General features: G+C 47.6%; 1 protein-coding gene across 3 annotated transcripts in view; it reads left to right on the top strand.

Moving 5' to 3' along the window:
• Positions 1-17,656, top strand: part of cachd1 (cache domain containing 1) — a 262,478-nt gene that overhangs the window by 225,932 nt on the left and 18,890 nt on the right. For all 3 annotated transcript variants that reach the window (XR_011948199.1, XM_072511136.1, XM_072511134.1), the window contains exons 20-23: positions 3,443-3,603; positions 11,171-11,257; positions 11,936-12,052; positions 14,609-14,760. Coding sequence is in view for 2 of the 3 variants with exons in the window: in XM_072511136.1 (XP_072367237.1) it covers positions 3,443-3,603; positions 11,171-11,257; positions 11,936-12,052; positions 14,609-14,760 (517 nt within the window). In the remaining variant the exon portion in view is untranslated. The remainder of the gene's footprint in view (positions 1-3,442; positions 3,604-11,170; positions 11,258-11,935; positions 12,053-14,608; positions 14,761-17,656) is intronic.

Here is a 17,656-nt window from a genome sequence, read left to right as displayed (position 1 = left end):
GCTGCTCCCGACTATGTCGGAGGCGACGATATCGCTCCTTTTGAAGAAGGAAAAAGACCCGCTGCAGTGTGGGTCCTACAGGCCCATTTCCCTTTTAAATGTAGATGCTAAGCTCCTGGCCAAGGTGATGGCGACGAGGATAGAGGACTGTGTCCCGGGGGTGGTCCACGAGGATCAAACTGGGTTCGTTAAGGGGAGACAGCTGAACACGAACATACGGAGGTTGCTAGGGGTAATGATGATGCCCCACCAGAGGGGGAGGCGGAGATAGTGGTGGCGATGGACGCCGAGAAAGCATTCGACAGAGTGGAGTGGGATTATCTGTGGGAGGTGCTGAGGAGATTTGGTTTTGGAGAAGGGTTTATTGGATGGGTACAGCTGCTGTATAGGGCCCCGGTGGCGAGCGTGGTCATGAACAGACAGAGGTCTGACTACTTCTGTCTTCATAGAGGCACGAGGCAGAGGTGTCCCCTATCTCCGTTACTGTTTGCATTGGCGATTGAGCCCCTGGCCATAGCACTGAGGGGCTCCAGGAAGTGGAGGGGAGTACTCAGGGGAGGAGAAGAACACCGGGTATCTTTGTATGCAGACGATTTATTGCTGTATGTTGCGGACCCAGTGGAGGGGATGCCTGAGATAATGCAGACACTCCGGGAGTTTGGGGAATTTTCGGGGTACAAATTGAATATGGGGAAGAGTGAGTTGTTTGTGGTGCATCCGGGGGAGCAGAGCAGGGGAATAGATGACTTACCGCTGAGGAAGGTAACAAGGGATTTCCGGTACTTAGGGATTCAGATAGCCAGGAGTTGGGGAACCTTACATAGGCTTAATTTAACAAGATTGGTGGAACAGATGGAGGAGGATTTTAAGAGATGGGACATGGTGCCCCTGTCACTGGTGGGTAGAGTGTAGGCGGTCAAAATGGTAGTCCTCCCGAGATTCCTTTTTGTGTTTCAGTGCATTCCGGTGATAGTCACGAAGGCTTTTTTCAAGAAAACTGAGAAAAGTGTCATGAGTTTTGTGTGGGCTGGGAAGACCCCGAGAGTGAGGAGGGGGTTCTTGCAGCGTAGCAGGGATAGGGGGGGTGCTGGCACTACCGAGCCTAATTGAATACTACTGGGCCGCCAATATCTCAATGGTATGTAAGTGGATGGGAGAAGGGGAGGGAGCGGCGTGGAAGAGATTGGAGATGGCGTCCTGCAAAGGAACCAGCCTACAAGCAATGGTGACGGCGCCGTTGCCGTTCTCCCCGAAGAAATACACCACAAGTCCAGTGGTGGTGGCAACACTAAAAATTTGGGGGCAGTGGAGACGACATAGGGGAAGGACGGGAGCCTCGGTGCGGTCCCTGATAAGAAATAACCATAGGTTTGTCCCGGGGAGAATGGATGGGGGATTTGGAGCATGGCAAAGAGCTAGGGTTGTGCAACTGATAGATCTGTTCGTAGACGGGACGTTTGCTAGTCTGGGAGCGCTGACGGAAAAATATGGGTTGCCCCAAGGGAATGAATTTCAATACATGCAACTGAGGGCTTTTGCGAGGCAGCAGGTGAGGGAATTCCCGCAGCTCCCGACGCAGGAGATTCAAGATAGAGTGATCTCAGGGACATGGGTGGGGGATGGTAGGGTGTCGGATATATACAGGGAAATGAGGGACGAGGGGGAGATCACGGTGGATGAGCTGAAGGGGAAATGGGAAGAAGAGCTGGGGGAAGAGATTGAGGAGGGGCTGTGGGCTGATGCCCTACGTAGGGTAAACTCGTCGTCCTCGTGCGCCAGGCTAAGCCTGATACAATTCAAGGTTTTACACAGGGCGCATATGACCGGAGCAAGGCTCAGTAAATTTTTCGGGGTAGAGGATAGGTGTGGGAGATGCTCGAGAAGCCCAGCAAACCACACCCACATGTTTTGGTCATGTCCGGCACTGCAGGGGTTCTGGGTGGGGGTGGCAAAGGTGCTTTCGAAGGTGGTGGGGGTCCGGGTCGAGCCAGGCTGGGGGTTGGCTATACTCGGGGTTGCAGAAAAGCCGGGAGTACAGGAGGCAAGAGAGGATGATGTCTTGGCCTTTGCGTCCCTAGTAGCCCAGCGAAGGATATTGCTTATGTGGAAGGAAGCCAAACCCCCGGGCATGGAGACCTGGATAAATGACATGGCAAGGTTTATAAAACTAGAACAGATAAAGTTCGCAGTAAGGGGTTCGGCTCTAGGGTTCACCAGGCGGTGGCAACCGTTCATTGACTACCTCGCAGAACGATAAAGGAAATGGGAAGGTAACAGCAGCAACCCAGGGGGGAGGGGCTCGGGTGGGTCCTCAGGGGTGTTTTTGTATAGATATTTGTACTAGGTTATGTATAATGGATTGTTTGATTTTATTTTTGGAGAGTTATTATTTTTGTTATGGCAGTTGCCATTTAGTTTATATATTATTTATTTATTTGTTAAAACGGCCACTGTTATTTATATTGTTTCATTGTTGTAAAAAGGAGAACCTTTGTATTGTTTGGCCGAAAAATTTGAATAAAATATATATATATTTTTTAAATAAATAAAGCTTCCATGACCTACTGGACGGCACATTGTAGTGGCACAGATGACTAACCTCCTCACAAGCCCCTCATCCAGCACCATATTTATTTCAATGGTCATCAAACTGGGTTGGCTGCTGGATTGCTTTGTTCATGACCTTTAGACTTGTGCCAAAGAGTTTTCTTCCCTTTCATTTTAGCTTTTCTTAATCCCTTCCCCTTTCACTCATAGCAAATGAGTTTACAAAGACTTTCAGAATTTTTGACATCCCACCTGTTCTAACCCTTTCATTATCTCCTTTCCCATGGGCAGCATAGTGGCGTGTGGGTAGCCTTGCTGCCTCCGGCGCTGAGGATCCAGGTTCAATCCCGGCCAAGAGCCGTCTGTCTGTGTGGAGGTTGCACATTCTCCCTGTGTCTGCGTGGGTTTCACTCCAAAATCCCAAAGATGTGCCGGTTAGGTGGATTGGCCATGATGAATTGTCCTTTAATTGGAAAAAAATAATTAATTTTTTTTTTTTAAAGAGTTATCTCCTTTCCCTTAAATTTCAACTGCAAGTAATTCTTCGCTCTAAACCCTGGCCTCCTGCAAGCAACTGTGCAAATCTGCACCTGAATCCATGCAAATGAACTCGGCTTGAAAAATTGGCCAAAACCTATCACTAACAATTGGTTTGAACTACACAAGCAGGGGGATAAAATCCATACTTATTATTTTCTCTAGCCCAGGATGATACAGCCAAATGTAACAGCCCCATTGTTACCTTTCCAATTTAGCAAACTTGAGATTGAGCTGGTCTGCATCAGACATTAACATGCTGCATTTATCCATTGAGCCAATTGTTATTGAAAGAATTTAATTGAACAACTTATACTTGTGATTTCTTCTTGCTATTTACATGTACCACTTTTCATAGGGTGATCTGACCAACCTTGTCCATGGTAGCCATTGTTCGAAGTACCGATTAACCAGGATTCCTGGCACCAATGCATTTCTTGGAATTGTTAATGAAACCTGTGATGCACTTGCTTTCTGTGCCTGCAGTATGGTGGACAGACTTTGCCTGAACTGTCACAGGTGAGTAACATGAAGGGGCACGGTAGCACAGTGGTTAACAAGGGGGGGGCACGGTAGCAAAGTGGTTAGCAAGAGGGCATGGTGGCACAGTGGTTAGCACAGTTGATTCACAGCTCCAGGGTCCCAGGTTCGATTCCCAGCTTGGGTCACTGTCTGTGCGGAGTTTACACTTTCTCCCCGTGCCTGCGTAGGTTTCCTCCGGGTGCTCCGGTTTCCTCCCACAGTCCAAAGATGTGCAGGCTAGGTGGACTGGCCGTGATAAATTGCCCTTAGTGTCCAAAAAGGTTAGGTGGGGTTGCTGGGATAGGGTGGAGTGTAGGCTTGGGTAGGGTGTTCTTTCCAAGGGCCGGTGCAGACTTGATGGGCTGAATGGCCTCCTGCACTGTACATTCTATGACTATGAATAATATCTACTTGTTAGGATTTTGCAGTGTTTTTGAAGATAGAAGATGCAATATTGCACAAAACCAATCAGTTAATATATTAGTGCTACCAAATTCTCTGGCACAACAGTTGCCATTATTTTCAGCCGTGACATTCTTATTGGTAAAAAATGCATAGGTGGAAGAATTCTATGAAATAGATGTTTAAGCATCACCCACATTTTTGGACGAGAATATTACGAACTATGTCATCTTTTTATTCTTTGAGAAATAATCCTTTCTGTATGATGAGCCAGCATAAAACTGGGGAGAAGGCCAACGGCCCCTCCATGCTCAGATGTGATGCAAGGCCGAGGACAAGCATGCATCCTGAGAAAGACCAATCAAGATATCTCACAAACACAATGTGACAGTAAAAACTGTACACGTTTGAGATTTGCTGTTGAAATATTCACTTAAGTCTGAATGATCTGTATTTTTCAGACAAATTTTTAAAGACATATTTCTACCTGTTTTGATCATACTGTAAAATGTTGCTTTGGTTCCATATGACTTCACTGACTAGACATAACTGTGACTTAGAAATAATGTCAGTGTTGAAAATTCCAATGTAGGATAGAATCATAGAAAAGTTACAGCACAGAAGGAGGTCATTCGGTCCATCTTGTCCAGCCCGAGGACACCCAGGGACCTTTCCTAATCCCACCTTCCCTTACCCGATCCATAGTCCTGTATCTTACAGCACTTAAGATGCAGGTCCAGGTACTTTTTAAAAGAGTTTAGGGTCTCTGCCTCAACCAACAACCCGGGCAGCGAGTTCCAGACTCCCACTACCTTCTTGTGTAAAAAAGTTCCTCATGTCCCCTCTACACCTTCGGCCATTTATCTTGAATCCATGTCCCCTGGCTCTAGAATTTTCCACCAAGGAAATTTTATCCTGTCCACTCTATCTCTTCCCCTCATAATTTTGTACACCTCAATTAAGTTACCACTCGGCCTTCTTTGTTCCAAGGAAAATAACCCAAACCTATCCAATCTCTCCCCATCGCTACACTTTTCTAGCCCTGGCAACATTCTTGAATACCTTTTCTACAATCTCTCCAGAGCAATTACGTTCATCTTGTAATGTGACCAGAATTACACATCAAACTCCAGTTGTGGCCTCACCAGTGTTTTATACAATTCCAACATTATACCCTTACTTTTATAATCTGTACTTCTGCCAATGAAGGAGAGCATTCCATATGCTTTCTTTACAGCCGTATCTACTTTGAACTGCTGCCTTCAGGGACCTGTGTACTTGTACGCCAAGGTCTCTCATTTCATCTGCCCCTCTTAGTATATTCCTATTTATTGTGTACTCCCTATGTCAGTTTGGCCTACCTAAATGCATGACCTCCCACTTCTCTGTGTTAAATTCCATCTGCAACTTTATCGGTCACTCCACTTATCCACCTATATCATTTGGAGATTATAGCTATGCTCTACACTGTCCACCACTCGGCCAATCTTTGTGTTGTCTGCAAGTTTCACAATCGTGCCCCCCGCGTTCATGTCCAAACCGTTAATTTATAACACAAACAGTAAGGGTCCCAACATGGAGCCCTGGGAAAGACCACTTGAAACAACTTTACATTTTCAATGGCAACCATTACACTTTGTTTCCTGTTACTAAGCCAACTGTTTTATCCAGTTTGCTGCATTGCCACGTAACCCATGGTCTTTTACTTTTTTGACCAATCTGCCATGTGTGGGACCTTGTCAAACACCTTGCTAAAATCCATGTACACCATATCCACTGCGCTACCTTCATTAACCCTTCTTGTCACTTCCTCAAAGAATCTCATCAATTTTATGAGACAAGGGCTGGTTTAGCTCAGTGGACTAGACAACTGGTTTGTGATACAGAACAATACCAGCAGCGCGGGTTCAATTCCCGTACCAGCTTACCCGAACAGGCGTCGGAATGTGGCGACTAGGGGCTTTTCACAGTAACTTCATACTTGTGACAAATAAAAGATTATTATTAAGCCCTTCCTTTAACAAATCCATGCTGACTATCCCTGACTAGTCCATACCTATGTGATAGCTACAAATTTGCCCACCACCGAGATAAGACTAACTGGCCTATATTTGATTGGCATTTCCTTCGATCCCTTTTTAAACCATGGTAATACATTTGATTTCTCCAGTCTTCCAATACCTCCCCTGTATCAAGTAAGGATTGGAATGGGCAGCACGGTGGCGCAGTGGCTAGCATTGCTGCCTCACTGCGCTGAGGTCCCAGGTTCGATCCCGGCTCTGGGTCACTGTCCGTGTGGAGTTTGCACATTCTCCCAGTCACTGTCCGTATGGAGTTTGCATATTCTCCTGGTGTTTGCGTGGGTTTCGCCCCCACAACCCAAAGATGTGCAGGGTAGGTGGATTGACCACGTTGAATTGCCCCTTAATTGGAAAAAATGAATTGGGTACTCAAAAAAATTTTTTTTTTAAGTTAACAAAAACAAAAGTACGGATTGGAAAATTATCCTCCGACCATCTGCTAGCTCCTCCCTGACCTCTTTTAGTAGCCCCAGAAACAATCCATCTGGGGACTTATCAACCAGGGATTCCAACCCTTCAAGTACTTCCTCTCTATGATTATCCCATCCAAAATCTCAGCAGTCCTCCAGACCTACTATATCTGCATAATCCATTTCCTTTGTAAACACGGATAAAAAATATTAATTTAAAATCCTTCCCACAGCCTCTGCACCTACACTCAAGTTCTCTTCTTCATCTCTGGGCATCTTTGGGCAGCACGGTAGCATTGTGGATAGCACAATTGCTTCACAGCACCAGGGTCTCAGGTTCGATTCCGGCTTGGGTCACTGTCTGTGCGGAGTCTGCACATCCTCCCAGTGTGTGCGTGGGTTTCCTCCGGGTGCTCCGGTTTCCTCCCATAGTCCAAAGATGTGCAGGTTAGGTGGATTGACCGTGATAAATTGCCCTTAGTGTTGGGTGGGGTTACTGGGTTATGGGGATAGGGTGGAGGTGTTGCCCTTGGGTGGGTGCTCTTTCCAGGAGCCGGTGCAGACTCGATGGGCCGAATGGCCTCCTTCTGCACTGTAAATTCTATGATTAACGTCTATGATCTCGGATAGGTCCTACTTTTTCTTCAACTAACCTTTTACCATTCAGTATATTGGTAAAACATCTTTGGGTTTTCTTTAACTTTACTTGCTTTTTATGGCCTCTCTTTGATTTCCTTATTTCCTCTTTTACTTCATCCCTGTACTTCCTATACTCGTCTCAGCTATCTGCAGTGCTAAGTTCTTTGTACCTATAGTATGCTTTCTTTTTCTGTTTGATCTTCTGCTGTATTCCTCTAGACAACCAGGGGGGTCTAGATTTAGCAGTATCACTCTTATTTTTGGACACGTCTACTTTGTACATTCAGGATCTCACTTTTTAATGCTTCCCACTGGTTTACCACTGGTTTATCCTCTAGCAGTGCTGGCCAATGCACCTCAGCCAAGTGCCTTCTCATTTCTGAAAAATTTGCCCCCCCCCCCCCCCATTTAAACATTTTTACCCCCGCTTTATCGCTGTCCTTTTCCATGGCGATACTGAATCTAACTGAATTGTGATAGAAATTTGGATTTTGGGGGGAAATATTCCTGATATAGTAAAATCCCATTGAATCTAATCCGAGAGGATCTGCTCACAAATTTGTGTTAAGTGGAGCTTCAAAATAGCCAAAGAGATCCCATTCCCACTTGAATGCATCTCGATGTAACCCGATCTGCCTGGACATACTGGCCGTTATTCTCTGTTTCTGAGACTAAGTGTTGACGCCAATGCAGAATCCGTGGACTTTTACGACGGGAAAACCAGCGCCGCACTTGGACTGATTCCGCTACCGTTGAGGGGCTAGCACTGGTGCCGCGTGGAACACAATCGATTCTAATAAAAGCGTTGCAGGATTCGTCGGGTCTGTGATTGATACTCGGGAGGCTGACAAGCTATAGCCGCATATACACATTACAATCCCCACACACACTCACCCCAGCCAACAAGGTGGCACTGGTTGCGTTGGAGTATGCCTATACAGCTGATGGGCCGGCTGGGGCCAGAGGGCACCAGAGGGTTGCCCTGGGGGGGGGACCTATACGACCCGTGGCACTAAGTTCACAATGGGCTGTTAGCAGTGTGCGCAGCTGCATGGCTGCCTTGCCGGTTGCAGCAGTGGTGTTCCCTGCCTGCCCACCCTAACCCCACAGTCCACCTTCTGGCCACCCCCCACTACTAAACCCCCCCCCCCCGGCCAGCGGCACGACTGTCAGCAAACTATGGCGATGTTGGACACCTTCCGGTACGCCCTGTCTCTCCCTCAGCAGCTGCCATGTCAGTTTCTAAAAGCACAAGTTAACCACGCCATCGGGAACTCAGCTCATCGGAGGCGGAGAATCGCGGAGGCCCCGGAGAATACGGACAACTTATGATATGCAAACGGTGTCCATTGTACGTGCATTGCGGACCCCGCTGTCGAGGTGCAGGAGCATTGCGATTTGGCGTCAACAATTTTGGCGTCAGAACCGATTCCCCGCCCAATCGACTTTCCCGATTTCGATGTTGTCTAACAGAGAATCCCGCCCACAGTCTATGTCAAAAACAAATATTCAAATGCCAAATGAAAAGACGGTAAAGCAGTAAATGTGTGAAAAAGTCTTGTATTCAATTTGTTCATGCATTACAATGGCTGACCTTGAAGGGTTGGATCTTTGCATTGAACGATGGAGTTAGCTCCTGAAAAACTCTGTAATCTTTTTCTGCATAGCATATTGTCTTCGGAGCTGCATAATACAGTCCACCATGTTGACATGTTTTTGGTGTTTTTGTGCTGCAGTGTGCAATACTGGAGTATCTCTACAGCTTTTGTGGCACAGGCTAAGGAAACAGACGGGCAATCTCCGATCAACACAGTTTTAACTTTCTCAAAGGTTTAGCCTACTCGCAGTCTAACTCACAGGGAGATTTCGATGTCAAATGAGGGCTTGCCCAGTTCTCCATGATTTTGCCCTCCTGTGTGGTCTGATCTGCTATGATTAGTTGGCGTGGTCATATGACAAGTGTAGACAGGTTCAGCTAATCCAAAGCTACCATGGTGGAGTTTTGGATTATTTTGGTCATCATTCGTTCAGATTTGCTGCCGGGAATGGTTCACAATTTTGACCTAACTGAAATTTTGTGTCATCCAAGTTTAACTCATCCCAATTTCGCTGTGTCTTTTACAAGAACCCTATTGTTGCCTACTGCAGCTAAGTCAGAATTACTCTGCAAAAGTGGTTGAAGTGATTTGTGAGTAGCAGTGATTTTTAAAAATCTCACTTAAATGACAATTGGTGAGGAAAATAGCAAATCTTTTGCTTTTGTTACAGCGAGTTACAGAACCTCAGTGCCTGAATTTGAAATCAAGAAAAAAAATTTTTTTTTTTTTTTGTATATAGCATTGTAATGTTGCAATGCCCTACAGTCCTTGACAACCTCTTTCGCTCTCTCTCTCTTTCCCCCGCCCCCCCCCAAAAAAAGTCTGGGGATTTCTGCTTACCACTTTACCATACAGTTCACTGTGTCCCAATTTGTAAGGAAGGAACTAATTGCTTTTTCCTTTGGGGTAGGCAGCCTGGCTCTGTAGAAGCGCCCGCTGGAGAACCTGAACCCCTTATGGGTGTGAAGGTTGAAGTTTTGAAGAAAAAAAGTGAATGGATAGCAAACCTTTGGGGCACTTAGAAATTCTCAGTGGAGGTTCCATCAGCTCCCTAGTATCTGCTGAGCTTGATGGATATGTAAGAGATACAGGGCGGGATCCTCCACTCCCACACCGAAGTGGCCGCGCCGTCGTGAACGCCGTCGAGGTTCACGACGGCGCGGAACGGCCCCGGTCCCGACCGATTCAGGCCCTGACAATGGGCCAGTATCGGGGCCGCGTCATCTACCCGCGCCAGGCCTTGTCGCCCGCGTAAAAGCGGCGCCGCATAGATGACGTCATCCGCGCATGCACGGGTTGGCCGGCGCCAACCCGCGCATGCGTGGTTGCCGTCCTGTCCAAATCCGCCCCGCAAGAAGATGGGGGACGGATCTTGCGGGGCCGCGGAAGGAAGGAGGTCCTCCTTCAGAGAGGACGGCCCGACGATTGGTGGGCACCGATCGCGGGCCACCCCACATTCAAGGTGAAGCCCGGTGCAGGATTCCCCCTCGCCCCCCCCACAGGCGGCCCCCCCAGCGTTCACGCACCGCCCAAGACTGCAGCGACCAGGTGTGGACGGCGCCGGGGGGAACCCGCCGTTTTGGCTTGGCCGCTCGGCCCATCCGGGCCTCAGAATAGCGGGGGTGCCGGAGAATCGCCATTTTGGGTGTCTCCGGCGATTCTCCAGCCTGCGGCCCGCAAAACTCGACCGGGCCGTTCCCGCCGCTTGGGAGAATCGCAGGAGGGCGTCGGACCGAATTCCCCGGAAATTTTGGTGGCCCAGGCAATTCTCCCAACCAGCGTGGGAGTGGAGAATCGCGCCCTAAGTTCCTGGGAATACCTTCAGCCAAAACTCAAAATTATTGCTGGGCATTAAGAGGTGGTGAGTAGATACATCCAACCTTTGCAATCATGATTATTCCCCGTGCTGAATGACATGGAAACCTGTTGGATCCAGGTGCCACCACAGATTGAGGGCCCCCACACCAAAACCTTGTTACAGTTCTACCCTTCTGCCACCAGAACTTTGGATCCATTGGGTTTTCCTGATAGTTAAGCCCAAATCCCATCTGCTTGTGGACTGTTTTGTATAGTACATTGATTAGACTTCATAAACTCCTAAGAGGAATAATAGCTATAGCAATGTTTCATGCCTCTTTGTGAAGACAAGAGTGCCACAATACATTAGTGTACAACTGTAGCAATACTATCTAATAAGTGAGTTATCTTCTCTGAACTAGTAACTGATATTAATAACTACATGTTACTTTGAGAGAGTTTGATCTCAATGTGTAGGTGGGGAGAAAAGGGTGGGGGGGGGGGGGAGGGCGTTATTAGTTGAATTTTCAATAAGTGTGCCTGCTCAAAAAATAAATTGCTGAAAGTTTGAGAATTTTGTTATCTTGCAATGAACTTCTCTCTGAATAATAATAACCTGCTTCTTGTTTTTGTTCAGAATGGAACAGAATGAGTGTGAGTGCCCCTGTGAATGCCCCCTGGAGGTGAACGAATGTACTGGCAACTTGACCAATGCAGAGAGCAGGCAAGACTTCATTCCAAATTTTTTGAAGTATAATTGTCCTGGTAAAATAATAACATTGTCCTGGGTGAAAGTAACATTTGGCCAAAGTCTCAAATATTACATTTGTTGAATCTTTAATCGTTCTCAGCAGCCAATTTGGTGGCTGAGCGTTTTTAATTCATGCTGTTCCAGGAGCTAAGCTTGTCTGAAAGAAAAGAGGCCACGTTAAATAATAAATGTCAGAACAGATTTGTGGGTAGAAGTGTGTGGTATAGAAATATACAATACAGAATGATTCCCAATTTAATCCTTGGCCTGTTCTGAGTGAGCTGATCTCAGAAGCAGGACTGGGAGTGCTATTGTGGCTTCAGTGCAGTGTTCGGGAGAAAACAAATTCAAACAGAACTTGCTGTGCTAGACACCATCAGTGCGCACATCAGTCTGGTAAAGACGAGGTCAGGTTCTGTCTTATATCCTCCATGTTGGAGCAACTTGCCGAAACTTATAATCTCGGCTTATTTATGCAGAATGCCAAAGTACCAGAGTGCTACTGAGATTTGAGAACCATAACTCAGCAAGAAATCAGTACCTTCAGGAGCGATGAGAAGAAATGAGACATGCTTAATAATTTTTAAATGGGACTGATATGTCAACAAATGCTTACTATGTGAGTAATTGATTTATTTTTTGATAAACTAGAAATCCTAGCTGTGAAGTCCATCAGGAGCCACTGACCCTTGCTGCCTTTGACCCCAGTCTACAGGAAAGCCTCCCACAGTGCATTAACACCAGATGCAGCCAAAGGACATCAAGCGGGTAAGGTTACAATGTGCAAGCATGGGGCCTAGCGATGTGCGAAACAGTTTTTCTCTTTGCAGCAGAGGTTGCAAGAGAATGGATTTATTGTTTTACCCTTGATCATCAGATCAACTAAAGTCCAGGAATCCTTTTCAAAGAAAATAGAATTGTAAGGAATCGAGATTATTTTGCTTAATTTATGTCTTTTAGAAAATTCAACATTTTTTTGTTTTAAAAGTTACCGAACCTTATGAAGAACAAAATTAGCACCAGTAAGAATTGATGGTGTATTAACCTATATTGTTCCTACGACAGTAAGTTCGACTGCTGATAACAATGCTGGAAAATAAGTAAGCTGCTGTTTGACACCTCTGGAATGTTAACCACCCTAAGACAGGAAAGCAGTTAACTCTATCCCACGCCTGTGAAAGGTGAAAAATCAGCATGTATCCCTTTTGATTCTGACCCAATGAACCTTCCTGGAAAGTGCAATGACAGTGGGAAGGACAGAATTAGCTCAGCTATGGTATTCCCACTATCCAACTGCTTGGAAGCACTCAGCTGCCTAAGTTGGCTCTTGAGAATTGGTCGCTTAAGTGAGGTATTGGGGGGACTTCCGGTGACAGCAGGCGGGAGGCAGCCGCACAATGGAGGGCTCCTGTTCGGGAACGGCATTTTCGTGGCTTTAAGCCCGGTCCCTGGGTCCATGGAGGCGGCAAAAGCAGGGAGAAGGCACAGAGGCGGCACAGTGGAAAAAATGTCGAAGGTGAGCAAAAAAACGGCCGTAAAGAAAACAGCTGAAAGTCCGTCGGGGAGTGGAAGGGTCACCAAGGAAAATGGAGGCTGGAGCACCAGGGGAGGCTGCATTGCTTACGGCTGAAAAAATAACTAAGGTGGTGGCTGCGGAATTCGAAAGGCAGTTTACAAAATACATGGAGACAGTGAGGAAGGAGATGAGAGAGGTTTTGAGTGCGCTGGTGGAGGAGGCGATTTCCCCGGTGACGACGGCGGTGGCGAGCACAGTGGCGGAGGTGTGAGAGCAAGGGGAGGCACTGAAGAAAGTGGAGGAGACACTATTGCAGCACGGTGATCAACTTACCTCGATGGGGAAGGAGATGCGGAAGGTGATGGACATTAACAAGGATCTGCGAGGAAAAATGGAAGACCTGGAAAACAGATCCAGGCGACAGAATTTGAGGATTGTGGCGCTGCCCAAAAGAGCTGAAGGACCGAGGCCAACTGAGTATTTTGCCGCGATGCTGGCAAAACTATTGGGGGAGGGGGAGGATCCCTCCCGATATGAACTGGATCGGGCTCATCGGTCGTGGAGGCCTGTACCAAAGGCAAGTGAGCCGCCAAGGGTAGTGACTCTGTGCTTCCGTAGGTACAGTGTGAAGGAGAAGGTCCTGAGCTGGGCCAAGCAGAAGTGGGTGGTGCAGTGGGCTGGAGCTGGTATACGTGGATACCAGGACTTAACGGTGGAGCTGGCGAGGAGGCGGGCTGCCTTCAACCGGGTGAAGAGGGCACAGTACATTAGCAAGGTGCAGTGCGGCATTGTATATCCAGCGAAGCTGAGGGTGACTTACAAGCTCAAGGACTTTTATTTTGGAACGGCGGAAGCAGCGGAGGAGTTTGCGAAGGCAGAAGGACTGTGGCAGACTGAGAAATTGAGAAATGGCCATGTGCCGATGTAACCTCATGACTGTATTTTCTTCTTTTTTGTTTCACTGCGTGCGGGTGTATGGGCTAAAGGAGCCAATGTTGTATATATTTGGACAAGGGAAGTGATGGGACTTTCACTCGAAATGAGGGCTCTTTGGGGTGTAGGTGGATATGCGGGGTTTGTGTGCTAAAAGGGGATTTCTGGGCTTTCCTAGGGCCGGGCAAGGGGGAAAGGGGCCTCCACGCTGGCCGGTTTAATCCAGCCAGTGAACGGGAGTGAGGTGGGGGAGGGGCTGCGGCTATCGGAGCGTGGCAGAACAGGGTCCGAGTGGTCTAGCCGGGGTGGAAAGTTGGGGGGAAGGAACCGAGGTTGGAGGGAGGAGGAGGCAGTGGACGGGAGGAGTTGGAGACTGGGTGGGGTGTTTACAACTCTTGGGTATCATGTATGGTACTCTTTCAGAGGTTGGCTGGCATTGAGTGTGGGGGGGGAGGGGGAGTGGACTCTATAGGTTAATGGTGACCATGGGCGGTCCCGGACTCCTTTTTCTTTTTCTCCTTCGTTTCTTGTTTCCACCGTGGGAGGGTTTGTTTTATTGGATGCATATATTGACAGGTGGGCCGTTGTTTGGGGTGGTGGGAGGATAGGATCGTTGGTATTGTTAAGGGGATTGATTTTGTATTTGTTACCGTTTACTGTTTGTGGGTGGGGTGTAAATTTTGAAGGAAAATGTGAAAATGGAGAATAAAAACATTTTGTTTTTAAAAAGTGAGGGATTGGGGCAGTTGGTGGCTCCAGACTCAACCCCAACACAATCAATATCTTGGAGAGAAAAGTTGAAGGTAACAAGAAATAACATTTTCTGTATCTAGTTGTCAAATGTCTAATGAGTGACTCCTTTCTTTGAATTTCAGTGATTGTTTTGGCGTTTTAGATTGTGAATGGTGTATGGTGGATAGTGATGGAAAAACACATCTGGATGAACCATACTGTGCTTCCCAGAAAGAATGCTTTGGAGGAATTGTGGGAGCCAAGAGCCCATACATAGATGACATGCCTGCCTTGGGTAAGAATGGTACAATGGGCAGTAAGGATGGTGAAGCGGTATAAGAGACAGAACATAATTACCCACCTATATTGTGAATTATTTACTATCTTTGAAACATCCATAAATCTATAGGAGGGTTATCCAATTTGTTACAACCCATAAGAATATATCCACGAACTGGGTGCTAACATTTTAAATGGTTGGACAATAAATTATGGATTCAGAGAGCTTTTTATGATGGTTGTTGTTTGTTAGGAATTGGACTGTCCGCTAAAAGTATCTGACTTTTTATTACAAGGAGAGAAGTTATCCCATTGCCCCTTTCTCATCGAGGGATCTATTTTCTAAACCTTTTTCCGATAGTTTGAAATTCAATTCTCACAGAACGTTTATTTAGTTGAATCATGCTGTAGCAGCGGTCCCTTTTTGGTTTTCACACACACACGTTTCAAATATTGGCTTGGTCCACATTCTGGCTTTCAAATAAGCTGGGTAATTAAAATGATAAATTAATAAGACAGACCTTAATGCTTTTCACTGCTTCTTAACATTAAAATGGTAATAATTTCCAACGCTGTTTCTTTGCCCTAACTCCATTGGTGTTATTCCTTCGAACTGAATTTTCTTGCATCATTTTTTAAATCAGTTTGTTTGCTGTCATGTTTTTTAGACTGAGTTGTAATCATCTGGCAGATGGCCAACAAGCTGTTGCAGTCTGAGCTGTATTACATCCCCAGTTGACATTTACAACTCATTAATCTATATTGAAGACACCGTTATTCCCAGCGCCTACCCATGAACATAGTTTGGTGTAAATGCTAATGTCATAGCATTCTAAGTTTCTTATCTTGTAACCTTGAAGCCACATGATTGTAGCTAGTTCTTTTCCTTGTTCAGACACCTTGGGCAGGATTCTCCCCTACCTGGCGGGGCGAGGGGGACCAGCGGGATGGAGTGGCGGGACCCACTCCAGCGTCGGACCGCCCCAAAGGTGCGGATTTCTCCGCACCTTTACGGGCCAAGCCCTCACCTTGAGCGGCCGGCGGGAAAGGCCTTTGGCGCCACGCCAGCCAGGGCCGAAAGGTCTTCGCCAGCCGGTATGCGCGGGAGCGTCAGCGGCTGCTGACGTCATCCCCACGCATGCGCAGGGGGGTGTCACTTCCGCATCGGCCATGGTGAAAACTGAGGCAGAGGTGGAGGGAAAAGGGTGCCCCCACGGCACAGGCCCGCCCGCCGATCGGTGGGCCCCGATCGCGGGCCAAGCCACCATGGGGGCACCCCCCCGGGGCCAGATCGCCCCGCGCGCCCCCCCCCCCCCCAAGGACCCTGGAGCCTGCTCCCGCTGCCTTGTCCCGCCGGTAAGAAAGGTGGTTTAATCCACGCCGGCGGGACAGGCATTCCAGCAGCGGGACTTCGGCCCATCACGGGCCGGAGAATCGCTGGGGGGGGGGGGGGGCCGGCGCGGCGAGATTCCCGCCCCTGTCGAATATCCGGTGCCGGAGAATTCGGCAACCGGTGGGGGCGGGATTCACGCCAGCCCCCGGTGATTCTCTGACCCGGCGGGGGTCGAAGAATCCCGCCCCTTATGTGGAGAGATGAGGCCCATCACTTCATACCCAAGTGGAGTGCAAAATGGAAATTTCAGGTCTTGATGTGGCGAGGCTGCCTAAAGGCTCTTTCAGTTCAGTGAAAGCTGAGCCATTCAAACCTTAATTTGGGAGGCAGTGGTGTAATGGTATTGTCACTAGACTAGCAATCCATAGACCCAGGGCAAGATCTGACAACCTGGGTTCAAATCCCGCAAAGGCAGATGGTGAAATTTGAATTCAATACAAATCTGGAATTGTCATAATGTTCACTAATGTCCTTTAGGGAAGGAAATCTTCCACTCTTACCTGGTCTGGCCTACACATGACTCCAGGTCCACTGCAATGCCGTATAAAATGAAGGGCATTTAGGCATGGGCAATAAATGCTGGCCCAGCCAGTGATGCCTACATCCCATCAATTAATAATTTTTAAAAAGATCAGAATTCCAGTTCCTTCAAACAGAACCTGTGCAATAACTTAAACGCCTCCTGGGTAAGCTGACCTACTGTGTCAAGGGGCACCTGCCTGCATCACAGGACTAGAAACTGCCCTCCCCCAAAGTCACACCCAAACTTGGAACAGAATTCCAAAATCCAACAGAATGCTGCAAAAGTAGACTGGCCTGCAACACTGCACGTATAGAGAAAACCCAAAATCATTGATTCAGCAATGAGCACATCAACACAGTCTAATATCACCATCACTTTCCAAGATTAATCTCCAGGACAGGCTGCAACCTTGTCTATAATGTCCACATGTTGTCAGTGTGTGTGCCAGGTATACCGTACCTTCCAGATTGTGAATGTAATATATATTGTATTTAAAATGGCTTAGCATTGGTAATGTAACTTTAAATAATGTGGTATTGTGTATATGAGTAATGTAGGCCGGGATTGTCGGCAAATGCCCATCTCGATGGGACAATCAGCGTGAAGACGGCGATGAAAATGGTGGCTCTCTACCATATAGTGGGAAAATTATTTAGCGGAAAAAACTTCAAGTCACGGGTCCGACAACATACCACTGGTGGGCGGTCTCTGATTTGCTCACCCCACTTGACACTTGATTCGGCCGCCATTTTTAAAGGTCGCCCCAGTGCGCAGCGAATAGATCAGTTCATCCTGGTGCCCCCAGCATCCCCCAGCACTGCCTGGGCATCAGGCAAGCACTATCTGGGCATCAGGCAAGCACTGCCAGGGTAGTGGCTGCTGGATGCCTAGGCAGTGCCAGGATAGCACCTGGGCATGACTCCTCCCTAAGTGCTGAACTCCCCTAAACTCCCTTATGAGGTCCGTTCACCAGGTGCACGCCTTCAGAGAGCAGTC

Source organism: Scyliorhinus torazame, chromosome 7 (genome assembly GCF_047496885.1).
Source record: "Scyliorhinus torazame isolate Kashiwa2021f chromosome 7, sScyTor2.1, whole genome shotgun sequence".
NCBI classification, from domain to species: domain Eukaryota; kingdom Metazoa; phylum Chordata; class Chondrichthyes; order Carcharhiniformes; family Scyliorhinidae; genus Scyliorhinus; species Scyliorhinus torazame.
This window is presented reverse-complemented; position numbering and strand designations above follow the sequence as displayed.